The sequence below is a fragment of the Centrocercus urophasianus genome, unplaced genomic scaffold (assembly GCF_019232065.1).
Source record: "Centrocercus urophasianus isolate 14NV4802_14NV808 unplaced genomic scaffold, USGS_Curo_1.0 seq_30, whole genome shotgun sequence".
Lineage (NCBI taxonomy): Eukaryota > Metazoa > Chordata > Aves > Galliformes > Phasianidae > Centrocercus > Centrocercus urophasianus.
This window is the reverse complement of record NW_024884867.1, coordinates 3,989,055-4,003,890: the sequence shown is the minus strand read 5'-3', so window position 1 is coordinate 4,003,890 and position 14,836 is coordinate 3,989,055. Positions and strand designations below refer to the sequence as shown.

Sequence of the window (14,836 nt, the reverse complement as noted above, 5' to 3'; positions counted from 1 at the left end):
AATCTACAGTTAATGTTTAAATAAACCTACTTATGAGGTAAAGCAGCTGTACTTTATTTGATGTGTGCTTTTCAACTGCTATACTGCTCCAGTATTTTAAACCTCAAAGCTTAGTTTAACTGTAACATTTGCACATTTCTTTTTTTCTGTCTTTAAAAGCTTCTGACAAACTGCACAAATATGATAGCAGTACTTTCCTGCAAGTTCAAATTTCACTCTTTTCAGTAGATTTGAATGCAAGCATTTAAGTGATGAATTGTGTATTACGATTAATAAAATATTAGGGTACTTTCTACTCTATCTTCATCACACTTCATAAGGCATAGATGAATTATTGCTATTTTATTCCCAGATGATTTACAGCTTTGCAAGCATTACTGAATCCAAAACACAGTGAGGAAGGTATTTCCATCTGTATTGAGAGCACATTAAATAGTTCCACTTCTCTAAACAGTTTATGAAAGCTCTCTTACTTCTTTACTAAAAAAAAAACAAAACACATTGACTGTAACACGCAATCACATCTTATGTTTGCAGCTTGAATCTTCTAAAGACAAATTAAACCACAACCCTCCAGATTAACTACATGATGTAGTATTATTATATAGTACTTACATAAGCAGTACTATTAAAAGGAGCAGCCTCCAAAAAGGCAATTACAATATTACAAAATACGTAAAGAAGATCAAGGCCAAAGCACAGAAGAGATTTTATTTGACCATGGTCTTACCAACCACTTCCTAAAGCAGTCTGCATCCACACTGCATGGCAGGAAAATAAAATTCTACCTTCAAGAACCAGTATATCCATCTACCTGCAACAGTTTTAGGTTTATTTTCCAGAGTGTTCATGGTTGTCCCTGTAGCTGAAGACACTGTTGGTGCACACGTGCTCTTCTTTGCCTTGACACCGTTGGTCATTGTCACTCCACCGCCACTGGCCATCCCTGCTAAGAGGTCATCGTTGCTCTTAGTCTGAAAGAAAGGTAAGATGCAGCTTACAGACAGCTGGCTGACAAGTTTGCATAGCCAATATTTCTTCTGTGAAGGATTCCATCAGTTTAACAAACACACATTTGACCAGTCTTATGTCTGCGCAGGTATGCTGAAGAGTAACTGCACTACAGCGTGCAGAGCAGGTGAGCTGAAACTGAACTTCAACTACTTACTCACAGCTGACCATAGAAACCAAGTCCCTTCTCTCCCAAGAGAGAGGAAATAATCAACATTTCAATACCTGAAGTGGAGAAAGAAAAACAAAAAGAAGAAATCACAGGGAAGTGTAAAAAAAAGAAATTACAATAAAGTGTAATTTTTCTCAATTCTGAGAGAAAGGTTCCCCAGGTATAAAAATAAACCAACAAATACTAGGAAGTCTGCCTAATGTTCTTCAAGAGAACACGATCAAGCATTTTCTGTTGGACAAATTCTCAACAAAAATGAAAGCTAACAGCAATAAAAATCAATCCAAGACAAATAAAATACCATTTCTAGCTCAAAATGCTAAGCCACAAACCACTAGAGACAGTAGCAAGAAGGGGGAAAAAAACCACCCTCACCGTATATCCCTGTCTTGTTTTCATGCCCCTTCCTAGGCACTCTCAGAGACAGGACATTTGTTTCATGTACTTTTTGTCTGACCTCTTAACATCATTCCTGAAGCGACTGTTAGACACAGCAGCTGCCTGGAATGTGACAAGAGTAAGCACAAGGACCTCAAGAGCCAGATTCCCAAATAGAGAATCCATCTTCCAGAGTAAAGCAACATCTAAAAATACCAAGTACCCAAGTACGAATTGGCAGACAGCACCACTCTTTAAAATGCAATTTGTCAAATGGAGAAACAATCATAATAGGCTAAACATTCTTCCTATTATAAGGCCCAAAAATTAAATTTAAAAGGTTAACAGCGTTCCCTGAGTAATTGTATTATTCAATTAGATAACACATTTGAAGTCCCAACTAGCATTCCTGCTAAAAGGTCCCAGCCAGGAGCTCTGCATCAGGACTTAAAATTCTGCAGATTTGTAACCTCTCTATCACATACATATCCATGGTACAGTGTTAGCCAGACACAAGCATTTTATACATTGAGAATGAACTTACACATGCTTAGTTAAAACCAGTGTTCCATCTCGCTCTATTACAAAGTTTCCTTTTGCAGCTGAGAATTTGACAACAGCTAGCAACATTGATAACAGTGATTCTACGGAGTCTGACATCAGTCAGACAATTAGCTCTTGGCATTTGTACCTCGCTAAGAGAGCGAAGAAATTAGATTAAGCTTTCAAACACTTGTAGCACATGTTATCAAGCCAAATAGGTCAAGACGTGACTCAGCTTGAAGAAAGAAAGAGAACTACGTTAAATGCAGGCTTTCTGACATTAGTCATCTCCAGCCCTTTGCTGAACAAAGGAATTTCAGCCAGCCCTTCTCCCTCTCACTTACCCATGCACTATTTCCAGGGTAGGTTGGAAGGCGCTGCCTCCTCTGCAGCCAATTAGTAAACAGTTTAGAGAAACTGTAACACTACACTATTGGCAGGAAAAACTATTTAGCAAAGCTTTGGAAAAATTACAAACCAGCAGCTCTCTTCTAAATGCTCCCTAATAGCAACACTCTTGACTTGAAAAATCAAACTATTTTTACAGTATGTATTTTTATTGGAACTGAAATTAACAGTTTTCTCAAGGAAAAAGTTTCTCCCATTTACTGGAAATGTTGCATCCCTGCTTAGCAAAAAAAGCCCTTCTTTAAAAACTAAAAGATTAGAAAACCAAGTAATTGAAGTGCCAAAGCAATACAATTGACATTCCATTTTCCCCCACAACTTTATTTCTTTCAGTGCAATGAAACCTGAACGATTGCCTCTATAACTCATTTCACATTAGTTTCCCAACATGCATATCCTATTTACTGCACCTCATTCAAATCCTTTTTTTATCTATCTACATAATTATTCCTACGTGGGATTTTCTTTGATGCTCACTGTTGCTGCACTGAAGTACTTCAAATACTAAACTTCACAACAATCTGTAATTAAGTTACTGCATTTTGCAAACAGATTGCTGAAGCCCAGACACAGGAATCCTGAAGATACTTTCTAAGTTTTGATTTTCAAATGTTAGGGCCCACTCTGACTTTTCAGGGACACTGGATTTCTGCAATTCATTTGCATCAAGTGCAGCTGCTGCCTAATTACAGCTGTGACTGTTAACAGGGCTGAAAGCTCATTGGCTAAAGAAGTCAAAAAATGCTTATCTTTAAAAAAGGAACACAATGCTGTTTGCACAAAATATTTTTTGACAGATTAGAAAGTTGAGGTGGGTGGCTGTTAGCTGTCTGTTGTAATAACGTGTGTGTGCAGGTGGGAAAGTGGAGGATGTTTACAAAAGTCCTGAGTGCAGTGGGAACCAAAATGTTCTGAGAAAGGTCACCTGAAAGAGTTGGTCAGTGTCACACAGGCATCCTGCAGCAGACAGAAACAGCATCCAGCTGCACTGAAGGAGGGGTCTCCCATTTTCTTCCTGCACTCACTGTCTAAACACTTTGAACAAGACAAAACCACAGAACGATGCGTGGTTAAAGACCCCCCACCTCTCACCCAAAGCACAGCACCACCCTACAGCTGTGTCATGAAGGAGATAGAAAAAAATGTACTAGAATTAGAAAGCCATTTTCACCCGCACTACTGATTAAGCAATGTGCCTGTGCATTTCTATTCCTTAATACCTGCCTTTCGTTCAACAACCAACCCAAAGGTTTTTGTATCTGAATGCACACTTATTTTGAGGACTGCATAACTCAGTAGGCTGCTGCAATCAAATCTCATGCCAGCCATGTTTTGTTTTCAAGGAATATTAGATGAAACTTACCAAATGCACACAAATGTACGTCTAAGAGCAGATTCTAGAAACTACTTTAAGGAAAGCAATATGCCAAAAGCTTAATTGATAAGATCAAATATAGAACCACACAAAATAAATTGCTGGCATTTCTTTCAAGTCAGAAATTATACAGGTGATTTGGCAGCGACCTTAAGTCCAAAAATAAAAGCTATAACTTTTTGTTTGAGTATGGAACACTTAGAGAAAACTAAATAAGCAAAAGTCATTAAGTCACACAGCTGGCAAAGCAGCAGCTTGACAAGGAGGAGACACCCAACTGCATGAATAAGCCTGGCTGTAACATAAAGCTGAGATAAATCACAGTAATTATAGGGAAATTTTTCATTGTACCTCAAACAGACGATTGTCAAATTCTAATCCAACACCCAAACATAGCCAGAAGTGTTACTAAAGTAAGAAGTAAAATTGTGAAAGCAGACTGGGTCAGATTTCTTCAGTGTTAGATCATCCTCCTCCTTTACCTCACTGAGAGGTATCGCCTCAGAAACTTGATCAGTAAACTACAAAGGGGTTTTGTTTCTCTGTTCTTTGAGAGGTTTCTAAAAATGCAAAATGAGAAGTGTCAACAATCATCAAAAGATTATTTCAAGTTAAGAAAATGGAGCGGTGGGAGTAGAAGGGGCACAGGGGGAGAAAAATCTACGTGAAAGCCAGCTTGGCAGTTCAGTGCAAAAGTAGTAACTGTTATTCCATAACAGAGAAAAAAGAGTGAAAGACAGACTTTGGCAAATCTGCAAAGTTATTACAGAACAGCTTCAACTACTACAATTTCTTAATTCTACATCTTGCCAGCTACGTATACAGCCTATCTAGGCAGCACAGATACAGGACCCAGCTGCACACACCAGCCCTTATTCTCAGCATGCTCCTCTGCTCCAGGGCAGCTGCAGAAATGCTACAGCTCTGCACACTGGGCTGCAGACAGGCAGCAGGAGGGGAGCCCAGCCACATCTCCACCAGCACAGAGAGGCAGAACAGGCAGACTCAGAACATCACTCCAGCCCCGACGTGATCTCAGGCCACAAATTCTGCACCAGCACAACTTGCTAAGTCCTATTTCTTGGTTGTTGAAAAACCTATGATCCTAAATCCAGTAACATATGAGAGAACCTCTACCTTTGAACTTGTTTTAGGAGCAAGAATCAACTTGTGCATGTTCAGCTCAAGCAATAGTTCACACAAAGGAAAGGTCAGAACAGCCAGTAGAATGCAGCTGCGCTGACCTGACACGGATCACCAATGTCAAAAAGTTTCTCATGTCAGCTACCTCATTAGTTCTTATTTCAGAATGGTGCATAGCTCTCTTCAAATCCCATCAGTCACTGACACACCATTCAAGCATAACACGACACTACTAATAACACTCATTCCAGTGCAACTTTCACCTCACTCCTTTGCAGAACAACCAAGTTCTGCAAAGTATACTGCCTTCCATCCCACCACAAACTGCAGTGTGAAAATGCAGCACGAACACCACACAAGACCCTTCACTCTGCCCAGTGCTGTATAACCACCTCAACTCCCTTCAGTTCCCCATGTAACAAACATCTAGTTGCACTGAAAACGTGTTGTAAAATACTTCACTTCTAAAGCCTTCTTGTCAAAAATTGAAATAGTCAGAAAGTTGTAGTAGCTGTTACCTTCAAAAGGGATGCTGATGTCCCGGGTTTGGAGAGTTTTGTTACTGCAGACAGTGAGGAGCCGCTCTCCGGTTTGGTTTTTTCAGTTGTTTGAGTCTTATTTACTCCAGGCACTTTGGGCACTGAGCCAACACTCCTGCTTGCTTTCTTCATTCTGGGCTGTCTGTTTATGATGCATTTACAAACAAATCTGCAAACAGAAAGAAGTCTTCAGCACGAAATACAAATGAAACGCAGCGTATTTTTGTAACACTCTATTTAAGAGCGGAAGTCCAGAACAGCACTAAGAACCACAAACCAGAGCCAAACAGCATATATATGGAACTGACCTACAGGTTTTATGCTTTTATAAAAAGGATTTTATTTTTTTTTACCACGAGTTCCTACAGCTCCACTCCAAGATTTATTTTTTCCAGCTCCCTTTCCACAAATGGCTCTGAACCAAAGATACTCTAGAAGTGACCCATGTTACTGAGTTTGCTTGTTAGCTAGCAAAAGAAAGGCTTATTAGGGCTGCAGCGTTCTTTAGTTCTGACTGTGGGAAAGAAAATACCGTGGGAGCATGAAGGCAACAAGCTGACTCCCAACAACAGCGGATCTGAGAAAAGATTAGCTTGGTAACTGAAGTACTGAAGAGTATCAGCAGTTGCAGAGAAAATGGGCTTATATAACAAGTCAGAGAAGATGAAAAATTCTTATCCCTTGAAACCAGTTATTATTAAAAGTCATGTTAATAAAGATGTGGGATTTCAAGTGCCTTGAATGTAAGGTTTCATACTGTCACATGATTATGATGACTGTCTCCAAGAAGTAACCCAGCAGCCCTGCAATGGGATGCCTGAGCACCTCCTCGCCTTCAAGCTCCCTCCAACAGCAGACAGCTGTCAGACCTGTGGCCCAGCCACGAAAAACCAAGCTGACTTTGCACAAACATGGAGCAGCTGCAGCAGACAGCCGCACTGCCAATTCCAGCAGAAAGCCATAGGAATGGCAGAAGAGCTGACAACTTGGTGCAGGGACACAAGAAGGACCAGACACGTCGTGCTCATCCTCTCTCTTGCTGAAGCAGGACAGCTGGCAGCTGCCTTCCTCATCCTGCCTGAGCCAGCAGACAGAGAATGGAGCAGGAGACAACACCCTCGCTCCCCTTTCAACCTCCCAAGCTGGATGGAGCAAGTGCTCTGCTCTACCTGAGCTCAATATCCCACAGCTAGTTAGAAACACAAAGCCCATTGAGTTCTCCCCATCTCTTCCAAAGCAAAAAGCTTCAGAGGCACAAAAAGCAGATGGGCAACCGAGTGCATGAGAAGTGCCACACACAAGCACGGGAATCAGAAGCAATGTGTTACACTACCAAAGTGACACTGAACACCAAGCATGCACTCCTCCGGCCCAACACCACTTCTGCACACAAGCAGATTCCAACTCTGACCTCCCTCAAAGTCAGTAAAACTCCCAAAGCTTTACATCTTCAGATCCCTCAGCGCCATTAATACAAAGTCTCATTTTAAGACACTGAAAATATTTGTTTATAGCTTCCAGACTCTTGAACTCTGGCACGAACAGACACAGAAAACTTTGTCCACTGCTGCAGTTTCCCCCATCAGAATGTCAGCAATGCAGCAGTGCTGTCATGCTGCTACCAGGAACCAGAACGCCCATGCAGAGCAACACATCACGGAGGGATCATCTGAAATGGGACACTCCTAAGAAAAACACAACAAAGCCCAAACCAGAAAAGCCCCCACCAGAGAAGCCCCGTGAAGGCGAAGCGCTTGCTGTACACCAACACCTCCCCAGAATGTGATGTTTAGAGGCAGGACCAGGCTGCCATGCTCACGCTTCTTGCCTTTTCCATGTTTGTGAGTCAAACGCTTCCACGTGCTTTTGATCTTACTCCACTGAAAAGAAGAACTGAAAAGAACAAAGAGGACAGCGAGTGTGAAGAGAAAATGGTGCAAAGCTGGCTCCATGACAAATGATTGTAATGTCCTACTGATTACATAAAAAGTGACCCATAGCACACTGGAGAAACAATAAAACTTCTATTCTTGCAACATTCGCTTCAACAGCAGTGATTTCAATAAGTGAAAATAAAGTAAGCTGCGCGAGGTTAACGTGCAACACGATGTAATTCAGGTAAGAGCTAAAATAACATTTCATCATGGTTTTAAAGAGCAAACATTCCATATAGGACTGCAGTTCATAACTCATCCCAGGGAGAAAGAAGTTATCAAAGCCTTCCCTCTCCTGACACTCCCTCCTACCTCAGAAAACCCAAAGCAAAGAGCAGAGAGGAGCTCAGCACAAACAGCAGAACACAGCCTGCAACCCCCCGAGCTGCTCCTGGGAGTGCCCCCAGCACACACCAACAGAACACCGACCCACCAGCAGGGCACAAAGCATTACTGCAGCCATTTGATTAACGCCAGCATTACAGTATCAATTATAGCATTAATCAGGATGGAAAAATGCCCAAATGAGCCCCAGCTATCAGATAGAAAGACCACATTCCTGACATGCAATGCAAGTGCTGCCTCCAACCTGTATCCCCTTCCAGAGCTCTCTCTCTCAGCAGCACACATGACACAGGACACAAAGGCAGATCCAGCAGGGATGCAGCTCTGGCAGTGTGTGGCACCAACCCGGTGCTTCATGCAGCTGCAAACACGGCACCATAAATAATAATTTGAGAGCTCCCTGCCCAATAGCACGACGCTGCTCCTGAGGCTCCTGGGCTGATGCACCCAGCCTGGTGGTAGGCAGCGCTCACAGGGCTGCCCCTGTATGTACCTACAGCTTTTAGAGACCTGACTGCTGGGGTGATTTCTTACCTTTCTTGATATGCTTCTTTATGCAAATCTTGCTGTCACAGGGGTAAGAGGAACAGAAAGCACTTTCCTGAGCCTGTAAGGCAAGAGGGCATCCAGCAGCAAACAAGGCACCAGCTGTCTGCTGCTTGCTGAAGATACCTCATCGAGGAGTACGTTGTTTCACCTATTAACGTTTTCCAATAAAATGTGGTAAATAGTATCAGAACGCCTCTCAAAAGTTACTTTAAAAAGATGTGATCCCTCACATCTGAGGACACAGCCTTTTTGGAAGCGCTGATGAAAAAAGCAGATGTCCAGAATGCAGAAGGAAATGGCTATCTTCAAACCGAGCCCTGCACTCGGTTCGCTCACTCTCTGTGTACAAATTCCTTGGATTTGATGTATGCAGGCTGATGACTTCTGCCCAAACAAGCAGGGAACGACATTTTTAGGCCACAAAGACAGTCTCAAAAGGCGGAAAAGCAGAGGAAAGATTATGCAACACAACCCCTCCAGCCTCCTGTAAAAGGCGCATCAGAATGTCTTCAAGTCTCTGCAGGCAAGAGAGCATAACTACCACCAACTCCACGGCTGGAACATGAAACAAGCTACGAGGGCAGAGACACATAGCATGCACTGCTCACACCCCCAGCCCACAAAGCTGCACAGCACAGCAGTCAGATGGAGGCATGTTCTGAACAGATCAACACTGCTCAGCGTGACTTCAGTGTTTTGATTCGCAGCATTTGGGAGAAGTCAAAAAAGTAAAAGCAATTCCAGGAATTACTGAGAAAGCAACACAAAACCATAAAGCAAACGCGGAGCTCAGCAAATCCATCTCTCCTGCCCACCCACACATCAGCTGGTACGTGCTGTTCCCCAGCCCCAACCTAAGGGCTGCATTTGGACTCAAAGGAGCCCCAGCGAGGGGCAAACATGAGATCAAAAGCACTTCACAGCTTCTACAGGACATCTCCTGGGGAAGGTGATCAACAGCCCAAATGGCACAGAGTGGGCAGAGCGGGGCTGCCTGCGAACCACCACCACTGCACTGAAAGGCCGACAGCCAAAGCCAAGTTCCAGTGAGACAAATGAGCAGTGCTGTTAAGGCAGTACTGATATTGCCATTTTTCTTTTGAAACCCAAAGGAAGAAAGAAGAGAGCTGTGGGTGAGAAGAGGCCGTTGTGCACCTCCATTCCTCTGCTCCTTGTTTGGAGAAAACTGCAGAGCTGTAAGTGCTGTGAGCAACGTGCACCCGTTGCAATGCTTCGCATTCCAGACAAGTGACAAGAGCAGCTCAGAGCTTCTAACTAACAGGCCGTGCTCTAAAAAAGCCTTTTCATAACAAAATTAAATAACGCCTTGTTTCCAAGCTCCTACCTTAAACAGACGTTATTTCAAACCACTGCTGAGGACAGAAGAAAACAAGCATCCATCAGACGGGCTCCGCTGCCCCTCCCAGCGCAGACTGTGAGCAGCACCTGGGGAAGCTCTTCTGGCAGCTCTGCCGAGCAGATCAACGGCCCCAGGGACAGTGACCCCAGCAGCCCCTGGGCAGCTGCGCCAGTGCATCACTGCTCTCTCAGAGAAGAAATTGTTGCCAAAATCCGACCTGAACCCGTCCTGTGCACCATGACACCGTCACTTCTCATCCTATTGCTGTTCCCCAGGAGCAGAGGCTGATCCCCACCTCACCACCACCTCCTTTCAGGGTATTATAGAGAGCGATGTAGTCACCCCTCAGCCTTCTCTCCTCCATTCCACACCTCGTAGTAAAATTCACACTTGCATCCAAACTTTAAACTACACACATACAGATACAGTACAGACCTATTTCCTGGATTGTCATTACAACTCTCTGACAGACTTAAAAGGTTTAAGCAGACTTGGCAGAAGTATCCACCTTCTCTACAAAGCTCTCAGGTTAGCACTGCATTAGAACAGAAGCACTGTTTTGGCACTGCAGGCTTTCTGGGTTAAAAACATAAGCAAAATTATTACACATTTCCTGGCCAGAGGACTGGCTGCCTTAAACTGCAATCAGCAAGTGATAGGTGGTAGGTAACCCTGTGATCCCATCGTCACCTACCAGCTATTTCACGGAGCTCCGAAATAACTGTTATTGCACAAGCCAATCACCCTCCAGCTACAAAGGTGTATTTAGAATCACGTAACCTTAAGCACATACTCTATTATTTAACCCACACTTAGGTTGCCCTGTGGAGATTCTCCTTCTGCAGCCAAGGAAGCACTTGCACAAAGAGCAACATGCTATCTGAAGAGCAGGGAACTTGGCACGACAGCTTCCTTCCCTTTCAGCTCAGCAGTAACACCTCATGGCACTCCTATACCCAGGACAGAGTGCAACAGTGGCCTTTCCCCTGTCTCCACTCACCTCTGCCAGCTGAACTCTGCTACCAGCAGCTGCACTAAGCCTGTAGCAGCATGAGACCAACAGGGAGAGGAATGAGGTCGGTATGCTGGCTCCCATTAGAAGAAGGGGGACAGAGAACACTAATAGACAAGCATTGTGCTGCCTGAGGAGCCAGAGCAGTGCTTTCCAGCACAAGTATGTACAGGCCAAGCCTGAAAGTGAATAAATTCGCCCCAATCAAACATTCATCCAAAATACTCTATCAGATCATCGATTTGTGCAAAATCCCCAACGCCTGCTTCCTGTTTGCAGCTCGGTCCCAGTTATCAATCTGTTCTTATCAGCTGCTGATTCATGCATCCTCAACTTGAGGACTAATGCTGCCTGCACTGCTGCTGCTGAGAGACAGCAGGGTGCTCACCATGCCCATTCCATCGCTGACCTGGCCCGGCAGCATTCCTGAAGGGCCGCACCACCACCTGAAGCCATCCCAGCCCCAGGGCTCACACCTGGATTTCCAGCAGGGGATGTCCGGGTTCTGGTCACAGCTGGGCCGAGCAAACGGCATGGGTGTGAATAGCCCATCTGTAAACCAGTCCTGCTGGGGCTGGGGGAGGGAAATGCCTCCTGGGGATTGCTTAAGCCGGTTGTGAAAATCATTTAATTGTACCCTGCCACCAAAAGAGACAGTCCCACCCCTTCCTCTGTCCTCTCCCTCGCTTCAGTTCTAGAGATCGTAGCTCGTTTTCTGATGAGTTAGTTTTTTTCATCAGATCAGGGCTGATCTGACTCACCTTATAATTACCAGGCATTACGCAGAGCAGCAGGCCACGGAACTGGGAATGAGAGGAAGGCTCCCCCCGTGGGGCACTGCTCCACACCAGCCTGAGCTCAGAGCGAGACCACATGGCAGAGCTGCCACCCTGCTGGGAGCAGCCCCATGCTGCTGCCCCACCACCACTCTGTGGGGCCACATCAACTGGATGAGGAAACCCATGAGCAATCTGAAGACAGAGCACAGAGGCTGCTAGCAGGGCTGAAGGTCAGCTCTGTCTGGCTATGAGCCCTGCACTCTGAGCCACCTTCTCCTAGTCTCTGAAACCTGACAACTGCACACTCATGACTTGGTTTTAAAACCATCAGGCTTAGCAGACAGAGATGAGACAGAACTGCATGCAAATCCTTCCTAAACACCACGCTAGCACCAGGGACATTTACCTGCCTAAATGTGAGCCTGCAGATATGCATTTGAGTCACACAGAGTTGCTAGGGATACTATGGAGCCTCTCATGGCTAACTGGAGAGAGCCAACCTGTAACAGATCGCTCCTCCGGCTGTGTCCCTGCAGCCCTGGGGCTGACAGCACCTCACAGGGAATGCACTGCTGCAGGAGAACCCAGCGCAGTCTCACACTGCAAATCATTCCAGAGCTGAATGTTCAGGAAGGCTCTGTCTGCCAGAACTACTGCGAGTGCTTTTAATTAAGAACACACACACAGCAACGGGTTAAGAAGAACACGAAGTTTGAGGGAGAACTGGAAGGAAGGCACATTCCTGGTCAAGCTGTCCACATCCCAAATACACATCCCATCGGGCCATGCACTGCATGTGTGCAAAGAAGCACCCCATGTGGGCTAAATGGCCAAAATGAAGACAAATCATAGCATTACTTTCAGGCTGATGTCATCAAATACATCACCCGAGTACTTCAGTACTACCTTTATTCACCTTTTTTTTTTTTCCTCCTTTAAGAGGTCTCTTTTCACCTACCTTCACCATTTACTTGTGATTTCCTCTTTTTGTTACTCCCAGTTCTGCCATGTATTTGTCTGTTCTTTGCAAAATTATCAGGAGCCGTTTACTTACAATAATGAAGATCAAAAGTCCCAGCGCCCTTACAGAAGCTTTTGTTCCCGAAGAAAACCATGCAAGTCCATGAGCATGTGAACAATGAATTATTTATCTGAAGAGGGACAGGATCCTATGATCACTCTCCGGCTGCACTAAGCTGCTAAGTGTTCCAGAGGCTGGGTTGCTCTGATCGTTTCAGCTGGAGTAAGCTCAAAAGAAACAAGAAGTGCACTCCCTGTGAGTCGTCAGTTCAGGCCACATCCAAGCTTATAACTGAGCCTCTAAGGCCTGCTTATTTTCCCTTTTTCAGTAAGAGGACTAAAAATAAGATCAAATGGGGTGATTTCTGAAGTCAGGAAGTACAAGCATAACATTTGTGATGCTGCTTTTCCCACTGCGCCATGGAGATTTGGTCACGCTAACAGCATTACAAGTTCCTAGAACTGGATCCTGGTCGGCAAGACAGGCTCTAACATTACAAGATCAAGGAGAAAGAACAAAAAAAGGAACTTCTGAAGTATGTCTGTGAAAGATCCCTTTAGAAATTCCCAACGCTCGCTCCGTCTCTTCTTTTGTACTGGAACAAAAACAGCATAAACTCACTTCCCTACACCGTGCTACCTGGAAGCATGCATTTATTCACACCTCGTTTATGCTACCTCATCTATTACTCAGTGCAATGAAAGTTATAACAGCCCAGAGATCATTGTCCACTGAGGACAGAAGTGCTGGTGCCAGCACTGCACTGAGGATGTACAGCAGGCAGCTAGGCCCAGCCTAACGCCCCAGGTTTCTTGGAGGGACTCCTAGGGACAGGCCCAGTGTGCCTAAATGCCACAGGACTCTACTGCCTTCAGGTAGAAGGGAAGGTGAAACTTCACCCAGCTTCAATACACCAGAAGCACAGTCCTGGAGATCTGGAGGTGCCGCTGTGACGTTCTGCCACTGTCACACTGTAATAAAGCAGTGCTTCATAGAGCTAAAGTCAATAAAACCACAGATTACTATCAACGTCCATGACAAAAGTCCCATCAACGAGCTGCTCCAAGCAGACAAAAAGACTGGGAAATATGGGCTTTGGGGTTTAATTACACAGCATTGTATTTGACAGAAATAGGAGAATGAATTAAAAACATCTCAGATGCTTTGTTCTCCACAGCCACGTCCTGTATTGAGTAAAGAAATCAGACATGGGGTTTCAGCAACAAGAAAACAACTGAAAAAAAAAATGCAGATTCTTTCTTTCCTTACTCCACACAGCCCAGGGGCCTAGGAGCTGACTTTTCCATCAGCTGAAAACGTAGTGATACCATCACACAGTGTACTCCCATCTCACTTTTTCAGATCATTATGCAAGACTATCTGTTCCCAGCCCTGGAACCACTCAGGCCACATCACTCGGTGTGATACCTGCCCTGTTCCCCAGCACCTGTGGGGTCAGCGACCCCAGCACCCCATGGGCAGGCTGTGTCAGAGCCTGACTTTTCTTGTGGAGAAGAAAACCATTCTTTGCATTTTTGTTAGCTACCACCTAACAGCAACCTGGAGGAGGCTTTATGTACTGCTGAGCTCCTGCAGGGCTCACAGAGCGTTCCTGCCTCAGTTCCACCTCAGGCAGCCGAAGTCCACGCCGAGCAGGGCTGTGCAGGAAGCACAGGGCTGTGTTTGCCTTTAGGGCGAGCAGAGCTCTCCCTGGCCGCGTCCTCAGCCGGAGCGCACGGCACTTTTTCACGCAGAGGAACAACAACTCGAAACACATCTGCCGCTCCACAAGCACCGTTTGTGGCTCCTGGCACGGAGCGGATCGAGCGTCGCTGCTGCGCTGCCGCCCTCAGAGCCGCTCTGCGCTGTCACTGCGGCGCAGCTCCAGGATCCCTTTCCCCAGCCCGGATAACGCCGGGCAGCAGCAGCAACGCCCGCTGCGCACCGGCAACAGCGCTCCGCACACGGGAACAGAACGTCGGAACGCAGCTCTCACCCCCGCCCCACAATCCGGCTCCGGTCCCTCAGCGCGGCCGCGCCGCCCCGCCGTTCCTTCAGGCCGCCCCCGGGCACGGAACGGCCGCCGGACGGCGAGGCCCCTGAGGGCGAGGCGGGGGGAGGAGCCCGGGGCACGGCCTGCGGGGCCTTCGCGGCCCTGAGAGGGGACCCTCGGGGGTCGGGGCCGGCGCTCGGCGCTTACCGGGCAGCCGCCTCCTCCTCCTCCTCCTCCTCCTCCTCCTCCTCCTTCCCGCGTCTTCGCGGCGCGG

At 45.9% G+C, this 14,836-nt stretch overlaps 1 protein-coding gene across 2 annotated transcripts in view; it reads right to left on the bottom strand.

The window, feature by feature from the left end:
• The window catches only part of SPECC1L (sperm antigen with calponin homology and coiled-coil domains 1 like), a 58,730-nt gene extending 43,894 nt beyond the window's left edge, over positions 1-14,836 (bottom strand). For both annotated transcript variants that reach the window (XM_042828860.1, XM_042828861.1), the window contains exons 1-3: positions 14,770-14,836; positions 5,549-5,738; positions 815-974 (exon numbers count right to left, since the gene is read on the bottom strand). In XM_042828860.1, coding sequence (XP_042684794.1) covers positions 815-974; positions 5,549-5,701 — 313 coding nt within the window. In that variant the 5' untranslated portion in view covers positions 5,702-5,738; positions 14,770-14,836. The remainder of the gene's footprint in view (positions 1-814; positions 975-5,548; positions 5,739-14,769) is intronic.